The sequence below is a fragment of the Anas platyrhynchos genome, chromosome 28, assembly GCF_047663525.1.
Source record: "Anas platyrhynchos isolate ZD024472 breed Pekin duck chromosome 28, IASCAAS_PekinDuck_T2T, whole genome shotgun sequence".
NCBI lineage: Eukaryota > Metazoa > Chordata > Aves > Anseriformes > Anatidae > Anas > Anas platyrhynchos.
This window is the reverse complement of record NC_092614.1, coordinates 5,224,065-5,239,032: the sequence shown is the minus strand read 5'-3', so window position 1 is coordinate 5,239,032 and position 14,968 is coordinate 5,224,065. Positions and strand designations below refer to the sequence as shown.

Here is a 14,968-nt window from a genome sequence, read left to right as displayed (position 1 = left end):
TTATGCAAGCCAGGATGCTGCTGGCCTTCTTGGCCCCCAGAGCACACTGCTGGCTCATATTCAGCCAACTATCAACCAATACTCCCAGGTCCTTCTCCGCCAGGCAGCTTTCCAAGCACTCGTCTCCCAGCCTGTAGCTCTGCTTGGGGTTGTTGTGCCCCAGGTGCAGGACCCGGCACTTGGCCTTGTTGAACTTCATACGGTTGGCCTCAGCCCATGGGTGCAGCCTATCCAGATCCTCCTGCAGAGCCTTCCTACCCTCGAGCAGATTGACACATGCATCTAACTTGGTGTCATCTGCAAACTTACTGAGGGTGCACTCAATCCCCTCATCCAAATCATTGATAAAGACATTAAAGAGGACTGGCCCCAGTACCAAGCCCTGGAGAACGCCACTAGTGACCGGAGTAGTCAGCGTGGACTCACCAAGGGGATGTCGTGCTCAACCAACCTCATTGCCTTCTGTAATGGCATCAGCAGCTGGGTAAATGAGGGGAGAGCAATGGATGTCATCTACCTTGACTTTAGCAAGCCTTTTGATACAGTCTCCCATGACATCCTACTAGCAAAGCTGAGAATGTGTTGGATAGAGGAATGGACAGTATGGTGGGTTGATAACTGGCTGACTGGCTGAGCTCAGAGGGTGGTGATCAGGTGCGCAGAGTCTGGCTGGAGACCTGTGACTAGCGGTGTTCCCCAGGGGTCGGTGCTGGGTCCAGTCTTGTTCAACATCTTCATCGATGACCTTGATGAGAGAATAGTGTCTGCCCTCAGCAAGTACACTGATGACACAAAGCTGGGAGGAGTGGCTGACATGCCAGAAGGCTGTGCTGCCATTCAGCGAGACCTCGACAGTCTGGAGAGATGCGTAGGAAGAAACCAAATGAGGTTTAAAAAGAGCAAGTGTAGAGTCCTGCACCTGGGAAGGAACAACCACATGTATCAGTACAGGCTGGGGGATGACCTGCTGGAGAGGAGCTGTGGGGAGAAGGACCTGGGGGTCCTGGTGGACAACAGGCTGACTATGAGCCAGCACTGTGCCCTCGTGGCCAAGAGGGCCAATTGGATCCTGGCGTGCATTAAAAGAAGCGTGGCCAGCAGGTCAAGGGAGGTGATCCTCCCCCTCTACTCTGCCCTGGTCAGGCCTCACCTGGAGTACTGTGTCCAGTTCTGAGCTCCCCAGTACAAAGAAGACAAGGATCTCCTGGAAAGAGTCCAGCAGAGGGCCACAAAGATGATACGAGGTCTGGAGCATCTTCTCTATATGGAAACGCTGAGAGAACAGGGTCTATTCAGCCTGGAGAAAAGAAGACCAACAGGGGATCTCATCAATGTGTATAAATACCTGAGGTGTTGCGGGACAGAGGGATTTAGCCAACCTCTTTTCAGTGGATTGCGGGGACAGGACAAGGAGTAATGGCCACAAGACAGAGCAAAGGAAGCAGACTGCTATGAGGCTCCTGATAGTGCCTGTCAGTCAGGGATTTCCACTCCCAGACACTGCAAGGTCCTCCTGGGAGTCAGTGCTGGAGCCAGGCCTATCTCCTCACATCTGTCTTTAAAGGCCTGCCAGCATTATCTCAGAAATGCATCGCAGAGGGGACAGATTCCCACCCAGCCCATGTCTGGCTTGTTCTCCTGAAGGCAAAGGGGCAGGTGCTGCTCCTCTATGTATGGGATTTCACAGCAAATTGGTCACATTTACAAGAGTAAACTGATCCACACCATTCCTTTGGCCAGAGGAATGCTCAGCATTTGGAGTGCTTCCGCATGGCTGCCCATCTAGCACTGTGTTCATAGTTCCTGGGAGCTCTTCCCTCAGGCCCTCTCCAGCAGCTTTGACATGGAGGGCACCTTCTGCCTGAACAGCACCTGGCAATGCCAGGGACATCCAGTCCTGCTGAATGCTTTCATTAAGGCCATGAGCAGTCGGAAGGAGGGCACCCTTGGCCAGTTTGTGCATGGCACAAACCAGGGCACACAGGTGGTGACAGCGTAGGTCACGAGGGGGCTTTGGGGAATGCAGGCAGGCTGGAGAAAACGATTTTCCTCTAAGGCTGGAAGCAGCCCCATAGTAATGCAGGGTGGTTGCTGGCTGCCATGGAAGCAGACCCTCAGGAAAGGGTTTTTGGTGCAAGAGGCAGCCAGCTGCGCACGAGGCAGCAGTGTGCTGTAAGAAATGGCTCAGCCTTCAAAATAGGACTATAATCAAAGTTTACAATTTATTAAAGGAATAGAGGTAAGCAAACAGTGCTGGGTGCGCCAGGAGTCTCTGCTCCACCAAGATGCATACCAGTTACATCAAGCAGCTGATTTTTATGCTCCTAGGCTAATACATATTTATTACTACTTCTAAAAAAAACAGGGTTATTATAATTAGTTTCCAGAATCCAAACCCTCCTACTGGAGCATGCGTATCAGTCTCCAGTGGTGTCTCTGGGGGTCCCTGGTGGTCTCTTGTGCTGAAGGCTCAAAGTCTTCCTCCCTCTTGTCCTTCTCCTTTGTCCAACTTGGCTGTATGTCAGAGACTTGTGCAGCGTCCCCTGCAAGCTTTGTCTTTTAGTTGTTCTTCAGTTCTCCCCATCTCCTTAATCTTCTGGCCAGATATGAGAGCCTTGCATAGTGTCCCATGCAATAGTCATAATAGTTAGCAGATATTCTGAAACCCCCCAGATATCAGAGACTTCAAGGAAAAGCCTACAAATATATTTCCCTTCAAGCTCTCTATTGACACGAATTGCTAAAACATTCCTTTGCAAGATACAAGAACTATATGCATTAACCACTCTGTTTTTCTTAGGCTTGTGGTTATAAAAGGGTATGTAAGACAGAAGGTCACATCCATCATACCAAGCGGCCCTAGTGTTACTCCTTATTGACACGAATCAGATGAACACATTTCACAGCGCCCTTGCAGCAAAGGCAACCAATGGCCTACAGAGCTGGGAGGGTCAGGGGATGTCCCACAGTGCATGGGGCCGGGCAGGTTGGGCGGGGATGAGGCAGGGGCACAGCCACAGAACAGCCAAATTGTGTTTCCTCCATTCTCTTTAGTGCCTCGTTTTAAGAGCTTGTTGTACAGGCTTTGTCCCAAGCCCAAATCCAGGACCTCTGGCACTGAGACAATATCCTGACAATACAACAACTATCTCTGCTGGACACTCACTCTAATGACATGTGTTGGAACCTTGGATCTTGCCAAAGGACTGAGTCGTTGAGGGGGTTGCTGCACTAGCCAGCACTGTTGAAGGTCTGCCCTTGGTGCAGGATTCACTCCTGTGTGTGTGTGCAGAGGTGCTGACTGAGCAGAGGGCCATGGTGGGGTGTCCTTCCCTGCCAGCATGAGAGAGCATGGCTCTCCTGAGGGGTTGGGTGCAGGGGGTGAGGAACCCCATCTTCATTGACAGCAGAGGTGGGTGCAGAACTCTGTGTCTGGCTGGGTTCTGGATGGCAGTGGGAGGCCACTGGGGACACTTGCCCCTTGCTGGGGCTGCCCACCTGCCAGGAGGGGCAAAAAGAGGGAAGCACACAGCAGCCATGTTGGTGTCCTTTTGCCTTACTGCTGACCAAGTGAAATGTCCTAGCCTTCACAGGCCTGCAGCTGTGAGCTAACTGCACAAGTGTGACGCTCCCTGTGCTGGAACACTTCTGGCTGGCCAAGGGGTCCTGGAGCACAGCAAAGACTGGCTGGATTCCTTTCTGACTGCTTTAGCCACTAGTCCATACCTCTCTTGAGAGCCTTGCTGGGGCAGAGGTGAGCCCCAAGGAGCAGCAGGGGGAGAGCTTTGCTCCACCCTCTGTGCTGAGGTTTAGAGGCTGCTTTGAGCTGGCAGAGGGGGAAGTAAACTCGCAAGCTTGAGCTCCCTCTTTCCAGGCACTACGTGGGCACCCTGTGAAGGCGAGAGCGTGACATGGTCCTGCTTTTCCTGGCAGCCTTGTTGGCACTGTCAGACTTTGGTGAGATGTGACTTTGAGGCAGGGCAAGCTAGGGGCCAGATGGCATCCCATCATTTCTGGAGGGGGGAAATTGGAGTCCTGCCTCCCTGGAAGAAGTGGAAGTGCTTTCTGTAGGGAGAGCAGAGGCTGAAGACCAGTACAGGAGACAGTCTGGGAGATGTCAGGAGCAACGAGTGTACAGGGATGAATAAGAACCTGCACTTTTCCTTTGCAGATGCCTAGTGTTCTTACATGTATTGTTCATAGATATGGATGGACTCGAAGCCTGGTAAGATACTGCTAAAAAGTAGGTAAGCTGACAGACTTGGGTATGGGAATGGAATAGCAGCTGCAGAAAGAAGAGTGCATGTGTATTTAGCTCAGCATTTTACAGCCCATGAAAAGGGAGATGGAGAGTGGAGACAGTGAGAAAGTTGGTGAAATGATACACAAAGGAGAGAGAGGATACAGATACATCTTCAAGCAGTGATGAGATGCTGTTCTGGCTTTGCAGGTCATGCACAGAAGGACTCTGTGGTGCAGTTTGCCCAAGAAACTGCCATCCAGGTGGGACACAACGCTACTCTGCACTGCAATTTCTCCACCAGCACCTCTACACCCTATATCTTCTGGTACCAGCAGCGCCTGACCCAGTCCCCTCAGTTCTTGCTGCAGGTGAGCAAGTTCAAGCCTCATGTGCATTCCGGGAGGATCTCCTCTGTGCTCTCCAAGGAGAACTCCCTGGTGCTTCTCCACGTGCAAGATGCCAAGCTCCAGGACAGCGCTGTCTACCTGTGTGCACTGAACCCACACTGGTGCCCTCAGCTTTCAGCTTTATACAGGAAGGTGTGGGTGCTGTGAGGTGCAGTTCCGTCTCATCACAGTTTGCATAGCGCTCTGAGCTGAGCCTGCCCAGCAAGGACACCTGGGGCTTGTGGTGAGCCAGCAGCCCCTGCTCCTGATGCCTGGTAGTGTGGTTAGCATAACCAACAGCAAGGCAAATATCCATCATGTGGAAGGGGCTGCTAATGTGCACCCCTGCCTCCTTGTCTCTCCCTCCCACTGGCCGCAGCATGTGGAGACACCCACCATTGTGGTGAGAAAGGGCATTGGTGTTATCAAGCTAGTAATTCAACTAGTAATTTATTTGTAGTAAGCTTTATGTTTTTGTAGTAATTTTTAGTATTTTATTGTAATTTATTTTGTAGTAATAAATTTCTAGTTACAACCACAACCAGTGGCCGGTCCTCATTCCGCCAAGGATCCCTAAGGAACCTGCCAGTGCTCTGTAGTGTTGTGAGACAGAGCTGGGTGTAGTCAGCAGGAGCCTTGTGTTAGAATAATGAATGGTTCCCTTGAGAAATGGGCCCCACTGTGAAAGGGTTTTCTTGGAAATGGAAGGCAAGATGCAAAGTGTATTCTGAGCCAATCCACAGACATAGTCAAGACATTATTTCAGAATAGTGCAAGTCTGGGTAGCTGTTAGTTTCCCACAAAGCAGGAACCCCTTAAGACTTTCCACTTTCATAAAACCCCTTCTCAATACATTTGCATGTTTGTACAATCCCCGCTCCTCTGAATGGTTACATACTACCATAGTGCTGCCATGACAGAATCATTCTGCACATCCTCAGAGAGGAAGAGTCCCTTGTTGGGCCGGGGTCTCCCAGCACAGGGGCATGATTTTTACTCTTGTAATTAGGATAGTACATGGTAACTTCACATTAGAATACTCCTAATCTTTGTTTTTCAGCTGTCTATTCAAATTGCATTACTAGGTGTTATATTAAAGAGCCAAATGGGTGTCCCTTGTGGCCGATCAGTGTGAGTGCACGTGACCCACTGAATCCATGTCCTTTTTCCTGCTGACTCCTCACCCCTTGCCCTATGGAACAGGTTGTCCTGCTCCCCTCTAGGCTTGTGCCATCCAACACCCCAATGGAGCCCTGTTCCTCTTGCAAATGCTAGGTTATTCCACCAGAACAGGACACAGTCAGAAAACCTGGGCTGCTGCATAACATGGTTCTTCCCTTCTTTCTGGGGCTGTAGGACAGAAATAAAGGTATCTTCTCCTCCCACAGGAAATAGGAACATCTCTATGGAGCAAATGATCCCAGGGTAGAAAGAACAAGCTCAGTGGGGAAGACTGCCCTGACATCAGCCATGGCCCAGCAGTGCCTGTGCAGAAGAGAAGGCAGATGTAGCTGGGGAGGTGAGGACCCCACTGGGAGAGGAGATGAGAGCAGCCCCTGCACATGATGTGCCTCCCAGAATTCCCAGGACCCCTGACTGTGGCAATCCTCAGTGGTTGCTGCAGCTGGAGGAGGGAGAAACCCCAGGGAGCATTTGGGGCACAGTCAGACCAGAATATATCTTGTCACTGAATCTGCCCTTGTTCCCCCAGCAGAGTCATTTCCGGCAGCTCTGTTCTCTTGGGTCTGGGAGGTGCTTTTCTGACTCTCTCTCCCACAGCAAACAGGAGGGTCGGTCTCAGCATGCACCGTGGGTATCTTGTCCTCATTGCCTTCCTGGGGCAACTGCCGGGTAAGTGCTGGCTTTTAATCAAGGTACAAATCTTCTTTCCCCAGAAAGCCCTTGTCAGCCTTAATATATTTATGTGAGGAGCAACTCTTGAATCACAAGGAAAACGTTGCTAAATGTTGTCTCCCATTTATGGTTGCTTAATGTTGTCTCCCATTTCTGGTTCGTGTACTGGTTCTCTCAAGATGCTGTTATTCTTTGAAATTTGGAAAGAGGAGATGGAAAAGAGACCTCTCCTGCTACTTAAGTTCTTTCAGTCCGTCTCTTTTCTGCATCTCTCTTCTCCTCCACCTGTTGTCACCAGAGAAGATTTCATCAGTCTCTGCAGTCCCTCATTTCTCCCTTTCCTATAGAAAAAGCCAGATTGTGTCCAAGTGGATACAGGGACATGAAAGCTCTCCTCCCATGGACATTACCAGGGTGTCCAGTCTGTCTTCTGCCTGATGTCTTCCTGCTGTGGCCTACAGTGTCCTCCTGCTTGTCAGCACAGCCATGGCTCACTCCTGCCACCACTCACTTCAGCTTTGTTTGTACTGATGGGACTTGGAGGCCCCTGAGATGACAGGATCGAGGAAGCAGGTTGAACCTTTTCTCCATAGCTGTGTGGGCCGTTCAACCTGCTGGAGGGTACTGGTCCCAGCACACAAAGCAAGGCATGACAGACTGTGCCCTGGTCCTCTGGGCAGAAGGAGAGCAGGCAGGAGGAGCAGGCACACAGCACAGCTCTCCTCAGGGTCTGCTCTGGCCAGGGAGCACTGAGCTCTGCCCCCACACCACCTTGCTGTGCCCCAGCCGTGTGGACCTTTCAGCCCAGTAAAGGACAGAGAGAAAGGACGGGTCTGAATCCACTCCTGTTTGGTTGCCTGTAGATTTCCCCACAGAACTGCTGACCTTCTCTATCTTCCAGAAACCATGGGGCAGGTGTCCGTCACCCAGGAAGAAGGACAAGTCTCCGTGGAGCAGGGAAACACCTTCCAGACCAATTGCACATATGAAACCTCCAGCTTTTATGGCTTGCTCTGGTACGAGCAGAAGAAGGGACAAGCCCCTCAGCTGATTACACATCAAGCAATAGCAGGCACCAAGCAGAAGGACCGTTTCACCACGGAGCTGAACACTAAGGGGAAATCCAGTGTTCTGCGTCTGAAGGAAGTCGAGCTTTCTGACAGCGCCTTGTACCTCTGTGCTGTGAGTGACACCCTGGTGCAGGAAGCTGCCCTGGCTGTGCAACAACTCTGGAGGAGGAGGGGACTTATTCTCCAGAAGGATTTTGTCATTTCCAAGACAAAGGTGAATGAATCTCCAAATTGTGAATGTGCTCCTCCATCTCAGACTTCAGTGTTAGCCAGGAGATAATTCTGGCTCAGGAGCACCTATTGATTATTGCTCTAACCCAGGAAATAGATATGTTTTGCATAGAAGGTCTGGGTCCCAGTGTGAGAGCTGGGTCTGGGGCACAGACTAAGGCCAGACCCCAGAGAGGCCTGGCTAAAGGTTCCATCCAGTGATGGCGCTGCACCACCCAGATGGCTGGCCAGGCCAGACTGGTAAGATTAGGCCAGGCCAGGCACAGGCACACACTCAGTAAAGCTGGGGCAGGGCTATGCTAGGCCTGAGCTTGTGCAGAGACCCTGGGCTAGGGGTCAGGCCAGAGCTGTAAGATGTGGTTGCCTGGGCTTTGGTGGGCTTGGTTCTGATGCTTGTTGCCCTTGCGCTGCCACCTGAGCCAGCACTGCCTCCCAAAGAACCTGGCCTACGGAGAGGTACCTCCATCCTCACACCATGGAGCAATAGCCCCATCCCCCATCCTGGTCCCGTGGCACTGGCAGCATGTACAGTCTGTGTGAAACTAAATCACCCCCACACCACAGGACCCCAGGGTTTGCAGATGTGGGAAGGCCCTTGCCTGGGAGTGGAGAGCAGTGGTGCTTCATGAAGCAAAAGGGCCACTACATCCTCATGGCTCTGGGAATGACAGAGGAGCTTGGTGCCTGGGAGAAGATCCCCCAGCGTGTGCCCTGTGGTTGGGCTGGTGCATGCCCTGTGCCATTCACGGCCCATACACAGACCTTGCTGAGTGCACAATCAGGTCCCATTCTCACTGCTATGACTCAGCAGAGACTGTGGGATATCTGCCCCCACATGATCTGTTCTCTGGAGCATGGTGCAATTGTGCCACGTATGTAGCCTCAGATCTGGAGCCTGACAAAAGCTGATCCATGCTTGGGGAAAAGACAGCAAGACCGAGCAGCCATGAGTGTTTGGGTATCAGTCCCTGTCCTGGGCCTGAGTTCATGAAAAGGAGTTGATTTTACAGGGACTGGGGGCTCCAGTGTGTGACCTGATGGGACTGGTACCAGTACGAACCTGTGGATCCCCTCAGCCCTATGTATCGTGGCAACAGCTGGGCCATGCCAGAGACTGTGCTGAAATCTTATAGGGATGCAAAGGGAAGCTGTATCTGCTCTCCATGCCCAGACATGATACCCATGATCAGGTGGTGCCGGAAAGGTGAACATGGAGGTGAGACAGACGGCCACCCCCAAGATAATTTCCCATTCCCAGTTTCTGCAATCCTTTGAGATCATCTTTGTCTGAACCTCCATCCCCAGCACAGCTCCACCCATAGCAAGACAAACACTCTTCCAAAGATCTGGGGACTCCAATGTCAACAGCGCTTGTCTAGGCAGAGACGTCACAAGTCACGGACTGGTGGCCATTGGCTGTTGAGGAACTAGGGATGTCTTCCTCACCTTCAAGAGACAGTGCCTGAAAGATGAATTGCTGCAGTATGCCCCACCCTCCAGTGCCTAGAGGAATGAGGCAGTGCCCCCAGCCTATTCCCACTAAGGAATGGTTTTCTCCCTTGGCCATCAGTATCCAGATGAAAAGACCACACAGGGACACACTCAGGGTTGCTGCAAATGTTTATCAAGGCTCAGGAGGGAAAGGAGGTGACTCCAAGAGGAGGCCCCGAGATCGTAGCACAGCAGGAGCAGACAAAAATCTGTTCAGCTTTTCCAAAGGCAGACTTGCAACAGGGCATCAATCTACCTGGTCCACATGGGGAGAGGGGCTAGCAGGTCTCTCCAGGCTGGTTTCTGGGGGCCTCACACAAAGGAGAGGGCAAGAAAGCAAAGAAAGAAAAAGAGCGTGTAGAAAACAGGATAGGAAGACATTGGTCATGTTGTCATAGACTCAAGACTGGCCCCTTCCTATCTGTCTTTACAGGACAAGCCAGAGATGGTCAGGTCCTCTTAAAACAACAACATGAGGTCTCTTCTTCCATCCATTCTTGTCCAGCAGCATGTTCTGATTTCCTGGGGTCCTGGTCTGGGGCACTGTCTGGCATCTTTAGCAGGGGCGGCACCTGCTGCCACAGTAGCGGCTAGTGATGCAGGAGAGATCACAGCACCCAGAGTTGATGGGGACACCATCACAGCTGAGGATGCTGCCAACGGCAGCAGAGGTGGAGGATCCCACAACGGTGTTCTGCGGGAAGGAGCTGAGGATGGGGCCGGGCAGGGTCACCACCACGGGAGAGGGCTGGATGACAATGGTGGAGTTCTGGCACTGCCTGACGCAGGGCTCATTGCAGCTGCTGGCCAGCGGGGTTGGGCCGCAGGGCTGGCATGGCCGGCACTGGTCGTAGCAGGACATGTCTGGGGGCAGGAGGTTCACCTGGGAGAGAGGGCAGATAGAAAGCTCAACATGGGGATGCATGAGGAGCAGCCTGCCACCACATCCTAACAGATTCAAGGCACAGGCAGTACTGTGAGCTGGAGGCAGTGCAGGGATGTGCGAGGCATTCTTGGCTGCATCCTGACAGGGCCCAAAAAGAGCCACCACAGCCAGGATACACCCTAGGCTCCAGCACAGGAGCCATCATACCAAAGGCCCAATCTTCCTCCATGACAAACCTTCTACCCCTTGACTCTCCCACAACCAGCAGTCCCAAGATTTGGCAGGACACGCAGCTGATAGCAGCTGAAAGGTCCAAGGAACTGAGTCCTCCTGTGGGAGAATGAGGGGGACAAGAAGGGGCTTCACACTCACCTGGTTCCCAACAAGAAGAAGGCCAGAGACGTGGATGAGAGAGCACGGAGCTGGGCTGGCTTTTATAGTGGGCCTTAGCTGCCCCATGTCCAGAGGCATCCCTTGAAGCAGGGACTATTTTCTGACAAGCTGCTCTTGAATGCAAAACATCCCACCTAATGATATGGGATGTGTGTTGCCTTCCTGTGATGCTGCTTTTCATTTCCTGCTTTATGCCCTTTCCCCATTCTGAGTGGCAGGCAGGGTGGCCCAAGTATTTCTAAGCAACACACGTTAGTGTGGGCAGAAGACTCAGCTCACATGCTGGAAGAGTCCAGTAAAGGCAAATGTTGTCAGTCTGGGTGACTCCCTAGGGACTCTCTGGGGCCCCTTTGGCTACAGGTGACCCAGCTCCTGCCTGTGACCCTAACTCTGTGTAGTGGGTTTACGTGGCAAGGCTTTGGTAGCAGGGGGCCATAGGGGTGGTTTCTGTGAGAAAGATCTAGAAGCTGCCCCATGTTTGGGAAGGGCCCCATTGTTTTCCAGATCTGAGCCAATAAGCGATGTTGTTTTGCGCCTCTGTGAGAGCATATTTAAGACAGGGAAAAAACTGCTGCGCCACACAGCAGCCGGGAGAGTCAAGGGAGTGAGAAACAGCCTTGCAGGTGCCAAGGTCAGTGTAGAAGGAGGGGGAGAGGTGCTCCAGGCGCCGGAGCAGAAGTCCCCTGCGGCCTGTGGTGAGGACCATGGTGAAGCAGGATGTCCCCCTGCAGCCCATGGAGTACCACGGTGGAGCAGGGTTCCACACTGCAGCCCGTGGAGGAGACCACGGTGGAGCAGGTGGCCCTGCACCGACGGAGGCTGCCGCCTGTGGAAGACTGCTGCCGGAGCAGATTCTGGGCCGGACCTGTAGCCCGTGGAGAGGAGCCCACGCAGGAGCAGGTGACCTGGCAGGAGCTGCTGCCCGTAGGGGAGCCAGGTTGGAGCAGTTTTCTCCTGAGGGATGGACCCCGTGGTACGGACCCATATCTGGAGCAGTTCTGGAAGAGCTGCTGCCTGTGGGAAGCCCACGCCGGATCAGTTCGTCAAGGACTACATCCCATGGGTGGGACCCCACAGCACAGGGGACGAGAGTGACTGAGAAGGAGCGGCAGAGAAGAAGCACTGTAGACTGACCATAACCCCCATTCCCCCGTTCCCCTGCGCCGCTCGGGGGGAGGAGGTGGAAGAGGGTGGATGGGGGGGGAGGTGCTTTTGGTTTCTTTCCTTTGTTTCTCACTTCTCTAGCTTGTTAGTAATGAGCAATAAATCTTACTATCTGTCTTCTTATGCTGAGTCTGGTTTGCCCGTTACACTAATTATTGCGTGATTTTCTCGTCCTTATCTCAATCCTTGAGCCCTTTTCACATATTTTCTCCCCATTCCTCTTTGAGGAGGGGAGTGAGAGAGCGGCTGTGGTGGAGCTCGGCTGCCCACTCGAGCAGAACCATGACACTCTGCTGACACTGCCCTCAGGGAAAACCTGCTGGCCTGTTTTGCCTCCTCCTGCTCTGACCCAGGGATGTCAGTATAGGGGGAGAGGTTGTGCAGGGCCCTTTCTGGATCACAAAAGAAAGGCCCAACAGAACAATGTCTGTTTTAGTTAGAAGGCATATAAAGATGAATGTAGACAGAAAGGAAGCCTTTCAAGTGCAGGTGATCCTGCGTTCTACCAACATCGGATAGAGCCGGCTGGGTTTTCCCAAGACACACAATGCAGATCCTGTCCATAGGGAATTCCTTCTTCACTCCCATAACTTGATGCCTTTCATTTATTGTTTTAAAAAAAGAAATAAAATCATACATCTTCTCCTTACATGATGCAAGTTTACTTCTGTCATGACACCCACCAGTGATCAGTCAGGGCACTCCAGCACTTTCCTTACCACTGCTACTCAGCCTAACAAATGGGATTCTCAGGCATTAAGTGCAAGGCCCAAGAAAGCTGACATTGTCTTGTCAAGAGCCCTGGCTCCGGTGCCTTCTGCAAGGCTTCCAGTCCACCTCCCCTCTCTATCACGTTAAATATGTACTTGGACCAAATGCTGTCCAGAATCTTTGCTGCACACTGTGTCACGTTCATGCACATGTTCCTCCCTTGTGGGTACTTGCCTATACTGGGGCTGCCTGGGACAGACTCAGCATTCCCCACAGCAGTCCCTAGAGTGCTGTGCTCTGCACTTGGAGCGAGAACAGCATTGCCAACATGGGGGCTACAGTGGAGCAGTGGTGACACAGCATCAAGACTCTCTCCAAGCCCCCCAAAGCCAGGAGGTATGCAGGTGGGAAAGAGGTGGGGAGAGGACATCACCAGGGCAGCTGACCTAAACAAACCAAACGGATATTCTGTAATCGAACACTCAGCAATAAAGATGTGAAAGGGGAAGGAAAATCAGGGTGAGTAGACAGGTATACCGAGTCCAGGCTTCCAAAGACGTGGAGAAACACTACTTTCTGATGCGAAGTGAAGAATAACTTTCCCTCAATTTGTTTCCAAACAGCCTTTGCTCTTTTTTATTTGTTTTTTTATTTTTTTAATCCTTTAATTATGTTATCCCTGTGTCAACATGTAAACCCTTTACCTTAAATCACATTCTTTTTCCACATCTTGCTTTCAGCAGGGGGTGTGAGAGAGCTGTGGTGTGGAATTTAGCTGGTCATCAGTGTGAAACTAGGACAGCCTGTGTGCTGGATTTGTGCAAGTGTCTGTGGGTGGCGTTTTGCATGATTCCACGCAGGTGTGCATGAGCAGGTAGGTGCCTGTGAGACCTGTGTGGCCCCTCCTCATAAGAAAATGGGCTGGTCAGCACAGGGCATTCTCCACTGCTCTGTCCATGAGAACAGTTGTACAATCACAGAACAAACCCAGCCCAGAAGTGCCCACAGCACACATGCTGATATGTGGACTTCTGTATCTGAAGCCCTCTTTCTCCTGACCCTAAGATGTTCATTGCCAATTTCAGTCCCCAACAAGGATGGGCCCACAATAGTTTGTATCCTTTCTTTAATTCTGTAGCACCCGATTCAGAGTGTAAGAGCATGGTTTCCCATGCAAGATTGCATGGTTTGCCAAGAGCAGATTGCCAAAGAGATGCTATTGGAGCTCCATCCTTGGAAGAGTTCAGACTTTGCCTGGACTTGATCCTTAGCAACCTGATCTGATGAGACCCACTCTGAAAACAGGGTTGGACTACGTGTGTGCTGGAGGTGCAGCCTGTGATCCTCTGGAGGGTTTCTCAGATGACCTCTCATTAGGACTGCTCAGGAAACATGGGGCAACATGCACAGTCACCACATATCAGTCTTGGAGGGATGCTGTTGACGGATCGCTGTTTCTGTTAATTCCCACGGTCACCCTTGATCACATACTGGTATGATTCATGACATCAACAGTGGGTAGAGGGAATACCACTCATGCACACTGCTGCTCATGTCAAAAGATGCATGAATTCATGGGTGCACTCACAGACACTCCTGGATACATACTGAAGTATATTTGGGCACACACGCACAAAGACAGGTGTCCACACAGTGAAGAAAGCAAATGCTGCTCTCCTGAACTCTAGGGTTCTGATTTTACTTTCTACTCTCTCTGAAGGAACATCCTGGCTTGCTGAGGCCCTGCTGTGTTTTACCTCCAGAAGATATCGAGTGGTGGAAGGCAATGAATCCTGAGCAGCAACTCTATCTCCTTCCCACAGGAGTGAGGGGAAGGTCTAGAGAGAGGTTTCTTTTGTAGCTACTGGGTTTTTCTGAGCTGAGAGCTGCTGCTCTTCATTCTGGAGTTCTCAGCCATCTGCCTCTTGATCCAGGCTGAGAATACACTTGTGTGTGGTGCCCAAACAGCCCATGTATCCTTTTGTGTAGTTTGTCTTTGGAAACCTCCCATTCACTGACATGTGCCATGTCTTGGTCAGGATGCCTCTTTATGGACAATTTACTTTTCCAGCAGTGTGGTCTGGCTCCTCTTCCTCCACTAGTGGGCCTAAACTGGGATGTCCTCTTCACACTCTTGGTCTATGACCAAGCTGCGTGCATCTGCCACCCACTGCAGAACTGCAGTCTGGTGGGAGGCCTGTGGACCGAGCTCCTGCTCCCCTCCTTGGCACAAGCGGCGCTCACCCTTTGTTTGCCCTGCTCTGGCCCTACACAATCGCAGCTCCTTCTGGGACTCGCTGTCAGTCATGCAGCTGCCTTCTGCAGAGAGCTTCTGGACTGCTGTGCTCCTTGAATACATCAGCTCCACCAGTTTTCCTGTCCTCCTTGAGCTCCTGCAGGGTGCTCCTCGCTCTGAATGTAGACATGTGAGGAGACACAAGACACTGTCTGCTCACTCTCACTTCCCTGCACTTGTATCATGCCGGGGGCTACGTTCCCTCCTCTATACCCACCCCATTGCCAACTTGTCCCACAACAA

General features: G+C 51.9%; 1 protein-coding gene across 1 annotated transcript; it reads right to left on the bottom strand.

Annotated features, from left to right (window-relative positions):
• Positions 1-9,386: 9,386 nt before the first annotated feature.
• On the bottom strand, positions 9,387-10,647 carry LOC119714147 (feather keratin Cos2-3-like). Its single transcript, XM_038168933.2, has 2 exons — positions 10,534-10,647; positions 9,387-10,158 (listed from the first exon to the last, which is right to left on the bottom strand). The coding sequence occupies exons 1-2, from the start codon at positions 10,630-10,632 to the stop codon at positions 9,832-9,834; spliced, it is 426 nt and encodes a 141-aa protein (XP_038024861.1). The 5' UTR covers positions 10,633-10,647; the 3' UTR covers positions 9,387-9,831.
• Positions 10,648-14,968: the final 4,321 nt, after the last annotated feature.

Excerpts from the sequence above, each read along its gene's own strand:
- LOC119714147 (XM_038168933.2), bottom strand. The coding sequence starts at position 10,632 with ATGCCTCTGGACATGGGGCAGCTAAGGCCCACTATAAAAGCCAGCCCA. Across the intron at positions 10,159-10,533 it reads TTCTTCTTGTTGGGAACCAG|GTGAACCTCCTGCCCCCAGA; the intron begins GTGAGTGTGAAG and ends CCTCTCTCCCAG.